At 35.1% G+C, this 6828-nt stretch overlaps 1 protein-coding gene across 1 annotated transcript; it reads right to left on the bottom strand.

Moving 5' to 3' along the window:
- Window positions 1–615: 615 nt before the first annotated feature.
- Window positions 616–6179, bottom strand: LOC136201047 (eukaryotic translation initiation factor 2 subunit beta). Its single transcript, XM_065991594.1, has 11 exons — window positions 6057–6179; window positions 5939–5967; window positions 5189–5257; window positions 4484–4595; window positions 4302–4357; window positions 4136–4190; window positions 3957–4048; window positions 2484–2629; window positions 2137–2279; window positions 1940–2025; window positions 616–858 (listed from the first exon to the last, which is right to left on the bottom strand). Exons 3-11 carry the CDS (start codon window positions 5231–5233, stop codon window positions 781–783), a joined length of 813 nt encoding a protein of 270 aa, XP_065847666.1. The 5' UTR covers window positions 5234–5257; window positions 5939–5967; window positions 6057–6179; the 3' UTR covers window positions 616–780.
- Window positions 6180–6828: the final 649 nt, after the last annotated feature.

Here is a 6828-nt window from a genome sequence, read left to right on the forward strand (position 1 = left end):
AGATGGAAACAGAACAGTTCTAGTCCATACCTGACCCGTATCAACCAAACCTTTACTTGAATAGACTGCTTTCACTTTCAGTGGTTTGGATTCATTTATAACTTGATTAAGATAAAAACAATATGACTAAACAAATATGGTAATGCACGTTCAATTACAAAGTGCATCACGACGTACCAAACAGGGCCTTAGTTCTATATCCATCTATCTAGCTCCTTTCTTAGGGAAATATCTCACCTCTCTCGCTAAGGCTCAATACATGCCACATAGCCTTGAGGGTTCAGAACAGGTTGGACGACTTAAACTTAGTACATGCTAATTAGTCCGTGGTGGTCTACATCGCACGCTCAAGGTATGCATATACTTCCCCCTAAGTATACCAGGACACTATACTAAGCACCGGTTCCAAGGACCTGGCCTAATGGTCCCAGCCGTCCCCTCCCCTTTTACATGTCTAGGCTTTGTATCCTCAACTATAACCAAGGAATTGTCTAGGAGAAGAAACACAATGTCTAGGTTAGATAATGGAATGTGTGTGCAAGTTTAAATGATGATCACTCAACCAAAAAAAAAAAAAAAAAAACTATTTTCTTTAGAATATAAGAACTCCATAAATAGCAGCTTAAGAAATAGTATTATCTATTTTAACTCCGGTAAAAATCCTGCGGAGAGGATAGTTTCAGTCTTTGTCAGCTGAACAGCTCTCAGCTTTAGAAAGAAAGCCTCAAATCCAGTATTTCTACAGCTACTACAAGCAACCAAAACTTAGCTTTAAAAGGCTCATGTCCCTGCGTTTCTACGGCCAACTCGGGCAACGAAACCAGCTTTGATCGGTGCAACTGATCGCCCAGAACCACACTGCATGAGTAATCACAAAGTCAGCACTCAAGTAAAAATGCAAATAACAAGAAATTCAAATAAACAAAACAGGACGGAACCTAGAAACGGGCTATTTCAAAAGTACTACAAATGAGGGAATTTTTGAGAGTGAAGAAGAGAAATATTTAATAATGGCCAGGTTCTAGAGAACTGTAGTGTTCATGTTCCTAAGCAGACATCAACATTGATTGCTATCATATCTAATATAGGCATTGAACCCTGCAAAGGAAGGTTCACAAAAAAGCTTCATAGGCTAATTGATGTTGTGTTTTCTGTTATTGTCAATATTCATAAAGTCAATCCAAAATGTTTGCCCCATTCAGAACCAATTCCTTGTTCTAATCTCCTTTCTTGAGGAACCACATGAGTTGATTGATCATCTTTGGGAACAGGAACGATTGAAAAGGAATAAAAATATCAAGAATGCTATTACAACTGATGGAGGAGTTTTCAAGCTCCTTACAAGTTTGTTAGCTTACTTAAGAATCCATTAGCATCTATGTTGCATGGAAATGGAAACTGATACGGAAACGGACAACGGGAAACATTATTTCTAAAAAAAATATAGCTAGGAAACGGTAATGGAAATGGAAAAGAAACGGAGACGGACATGAAACGTGGAAACGTTAGTGACAAAGAGTTTCCGTGCAGCATAGTTTAGCATTTATCAAATACTAATTCACTATTAACTCTCCAGTCAAAGTTGTCGGCCACGATTACAAGTTACTAAACTTAGTGGCAGTTTTAAGCACTTGAAAAGATGGTTGGCTAGATAGGAACTAGCATTGGATTTATAAATGGCCATGTTTGTCATGTAAAGCCTTACTAATCGAGCTCACTTTAACATATTTATAGCATGATAGAGTATGTTACACATATGCAAGCAACATGATCAAATCCTTAGACACTGTATTTGATAGCCGCATGGTGGATAAAATACCCTAAACGCAAGTTTGAAACGAGACAACAATCTTGTGTACCGTAATTTAATTATCTAGTGTCGTGCACGATTACTACACAGCCTAGGAATGGATAATTTTGTTTACTGTTAGTATGTTACCTTCTCACATCTGAGGAAAAAGAGACGATTCTCCTTTGAAAGTATAGTGTCTGGACTTTTGCAACCAAGGCAAATGACATACTCATCTGAAAATGAAGAAATCATAGTACCAATTGCAGGGAATAAAAAAAAAGGATAAATAAGCTAAAAATGATGTGACAAAGATGAGAGAGAAATAGAGAGGTAAAGAGACTTACTGATATATCGACGCAGAATCCCCTCAAAATTTTTGGGGGCAAATCTCCCCTTCACAACTAGCCTTTGTTGTCCATCTAGTGACCCACTTGTTCCCAGCTCAGCAAGTAGAAAGGCCATCACATGGTCTGGTTGCCGATGCATTCTGAAATTTAACCACAAAAGAAAAGGGAATCATGTCCTTAAATTTCAGTTAGTAGGAATAATGAAGTTAGTATACATAACATTGCACACTCATATATATACATCTCAATAATGAATCACAGCTCTAAAGCAATCAAACAGCACAAAAGAATTATTGAGAAACAGGAATATCCAATCAGATCCTAAAAGAGAATACTATACTTACGTTTTGCAAAGATCCATGAAATTCACAAAAACAGTTTTCTTTGTCCCTTCTCGAAGAACCTGTGGAGGTCTCATAACAGTTCTTCGCCTATCTCCAGCAAGCTCCGGATTGTTCTCACGCAAAATGTTGAAGACCCTACCAAGAAGCTATTACATAACATTTGTAAGAAAAGAAAGAATATCAATCTCCAAGACTATGAAATATAAAAGAAGTGTATCTTTCAGCTATAACAGATAAGGTTACAAAAAGGCATATTAAAGAAGTACATTTAAATAAAAGAAAGGTAGGTTAAAATGAAAATTACAAAGTCAGAACCATTTTGAGAATTCAGCAGTAGACAGTTCAGTAAGAATGAAGCAAAATTTTCCTACTGCTCATCAGTTACATAAAAGACATCAACCACTATAAGTTTCTCAACTATAATAATCAATTATAAAGGCTGAGCCATTCTTCTTCTTTCCGGTGGACTCTAATGTATAGTTTGTTAAATGAGAATCAAAATTCTCATTTCAGAGATCAAGGATTAAGATACTGAATGGAAGGATTAGCTGCTGATTCTCAAAATTAATTGGACATAATATATATGCATGTAAAATAGGCAAACCACATTAGAAAGTATTATAAACATATTAAAACACGTGTTTGGTGGCCCATTCAGAATATGCTGTATAAATTATAATATACTAAACTATTCTCTATTACATAATACATTCTTGATTTTAGAAATGCTTTTTTTTAGAAATTAATTTTAGAAATGCTTGTATATTGTACTACAAACCTAAAATTCCAGATGGTGTCATTGTGCATATTAAGTAGAAACTGTAACTTACAATAAAACACTAAACAACACGTAGAAATAGGGGAGAATACATAGTTGAATAAATTTACAACTCAAAAAACCCATAGCTAACAGCAAGGTACATTAAAGAAAAGGTAGAAGATTGATAACGGAGAAGGGCTCAGAAAATCTTTTTACAGTACAAAAAGGTTCAAGTTTTACAGCCCCAACAAGAAAAGAATTGACCAGATGGGTTGATTCTCATTGAGTTAGCATCATAAAGCTCACTTTGGTTGCAGGTACATTTGACATTCACCAACTTATTCAAATTGACAGGGTGGAGAATCATATTGTATGATTAGAATAAGTACTTGTGAAAATCAAATAACAGTGCCCACGTTATATGTGATTAGTAACTAGGCCCCATGACATTTCCACCTCAGTCAGTTTTGTATTATTAATGTCAATTTAGTGATACACAATATTAGAAGTCCATTTTTATCCATCTGTAACTTTTAATTCTACTTCTTCACTACAAAATTTTCTCCAACCTTCTGCTATTCCATGTAGATTCATGTAGATATAAAGAGATCATTGATAGACATCATAACTAAAAAAGTCATTAGCATACAGAACACTCAGAAAAGACTACAGATTAGAAGGAAACACGAGTTACACTCAAAGGCACACTATACCTCCTCGTATTTATAATCACGGTCACTCCCTTCCCATGGATATAGCTGCTGTTGCAGCACAATACCTTCTCCCTCATCATCTCCTCCATGATCTAACCAAGGAAAAACATGGTGTCTATTAAATTAATCAAAACAACATATGCATTAAAAAATTGAATATAAAGGATTTCAATTCTTACCATCCAAATCTCCCCCAACGTCAACACTTTCTTCATCCAAAATACTGGTTTCTACCTACAATACCACACCAAGTGTTAGATGTCCAGTAACGGAGAGAAATATACATATAGATTAAAGTATTAAACCCAACACCAATTATCTGTAATGAATAACGCATAAACTTACTTGCTTCTTCTTCTTCTTTTTCAAACCAGCAAATGTACTAGCAACTCCATCGGTGACTGTAATTAAAGAGAAAAGAAGTCAGCAGGAAAATGTAAATTCATGCCCTTTCACACCAAGTCATTGACAAGTACTTCATGAAGTAAATAGCATCAAATGAAGACAGAGCTTTCTACTTTACCAACCTGATAAGGATTCAGTTTTCTCAGTTACTGCATCTATGGAATCATCTGTGTCTTCCACTATGACAGTAGTCTTCTTCTTCTTCTTCTTTTTGGTAGGATCAAAGGGGGCAAGCTGCAAGGAACAAATACTATGAGATTAAGGAAATACAGGCAGAGAAATTATCATCAGCTCATATATAATATTGTACAAATTGATCATATGTATGTATGTATAAGGATTCTAATTAATGTATAAGTTGTTACTAAGATTACAGTCCTCCAACTAGTTAATATGTGAAAGCTTGACCCTATGAAATGAGTAAATGACAAAGCTTCAAATTGTGCTTCTAGCATACATAGTTGCATACATATATATGCCTTTGTCTATGTTTACAATCATTCAAGTTCTTTTTTCACTTTGCTTTGTTCAGGTTAATAAACTAAAAATTGATGACTAGGGACTTTTAGGACTCCACTAAGAGTGCACTCGGTGAGTGAATATTTTCTATACATATTTTTTTTTCATTTAATATGTCTTCTGTCGTGATGATCACTTTCCTAAGATGTCTATGCAGCCAGTTATTCACTGGAACATGTGTACAGTATTAACATACTAAGTTGGAAAAATGGAAATATGGTTAGCATATTTCATACGATATGTTTTTGGTATGTTAAGACTTAAAATATATTCTATGGATGACAGCAACCTCAAGTTCAAGAACTTACTTCTGCCACCTCCTCCTTCATATCATTAGAGTTTTCGTCTGCCATGATTGTTGCAGAACAAGTACAAACCTAAGAAGTTAATATAAAAAAGTTAACCATCAGCACTAAACAAATCAAGTGAGAATAGTAGCCATTAGCCAACAAACAATATGCATCAGATCCATTAAAACAATCTCATATAGAGTTTCCTGTTAAAGTGACATTTATCAAAATTTAGAAGGCCATTGTAAACAGAAAATATAGAGTTTCATATTAATATATAATGAAATGAATAAAACATTTGAATGGGCTGTCAATATCATCTTCCATTTCTAAATGAACGTATGCTAACCAAATATGATGTCTAAATGAATGTATGCTGTCAATGTATCAAAATACATCAAAAACATTTAGCAATGTATGCTATGTTACATATCAATAACAACAAAACCATTATTCAAAAACCCTATTATTCAAAAACTCAACCCTGAGCGTAAGTCCATCAAAACCATGAATCTGTAATTCCTAGTCTGCTAGCACTTATTGTGCATCAACTATAAATAAATGTATGCTAACCAATTCAAAAATTTAGAACGCATGAAATTAAACCAGTATTCAAAGGTTAGGTTAGGTTTTACAAATTTAGGGTTGGCAGAAATCAAGCATCAAATTAATTAATAAAAGCAACCCTTGTAACCCTAATACAGAATCAGAAGGAAAGATAAATAACAAGCAAGAAAAAAGATAATGAATCGGAAGAACAAAATTAACCTTAAACAGGGAGTTGAGAAAATCGCAGCCTGGAGAAACGAAGAGAGAGAATAGTATCAGGGCTTCCGTATAAACATGCAAGCAAGTAGAAATCGAGCAACAAGAAGAAGACACATACCTGGTGAAGGACAAGGAGAAGCGGCGTTAGAAGATGAAGAAGCTTCGCAACTGAGAAACACAAATAGGGAAGAACTATTGATTATTCGATTTTGTTAATTGGGACAGAGGATGAAAATAACATTTTTGGTCAGGAAGTAGACATGTCCATGGCCGGGCTGGACCGGGTTCGGGCCGGGCCTGAGGAGCTTTTGTGTAAAAATTCTCGTCCCAAGCCCAACCCAGCCCAGTATTAATTTAGACGGGCTCGGGTTTAAAAATCTAATCCCAAGCTCAATCCATATAAGCTCATCTAAAAAAATATACATAATTTTTAATTATAAAAAATCAAATTTATACTTAAAATAAATATTTAATTATAAATATATAAATTTTTTAATTAATATTAATAAGGCGGGCCGGGCTGGACCGGCCCGTAATATTTTCATATGTCCCAAACCCGCCCAAAAAATAGGCAAGCTTTAGCGGGCTGGGCCGGACTGGGCCTAAGAGTAAATTTCATTGTCCAAGCCCAGTCCAAGGGACACGGGCCTGGACAGGCCGGGTGGGTACCCCCCGTGGACAGGTCTAATTCCACTATATTTATCTCTGGGTTAAAGTGCAAAAATATCATCTAACGTTTTGGGTCAGGATTAATTTTACCCCTAATGTTTAAAATGATACAATTTTATCCTTAACGTTGGCAGCTAAGAGCAATTTTACCTCTAACATTGATAATTTGGATCAATTTCAGACACTATTATAAAACACATATATTTTTGTTCTTTATTCTG

The sequence above is a fragment of the Euphorbia lathyris genome, chromosome 7 (assembly GCF_963576675.1).
Source record: "Euphorbia lathyris chromosome 7, ddEupLath1.1, whole genome shotgun sequence".
Lineage (NCBI taxonomy): Eukaryota > Viridiplantae > Streptophyta > Magnoliopsida > Malpighiales > Euphorbiaceae > Euphorbia > Euphorbia lathyris.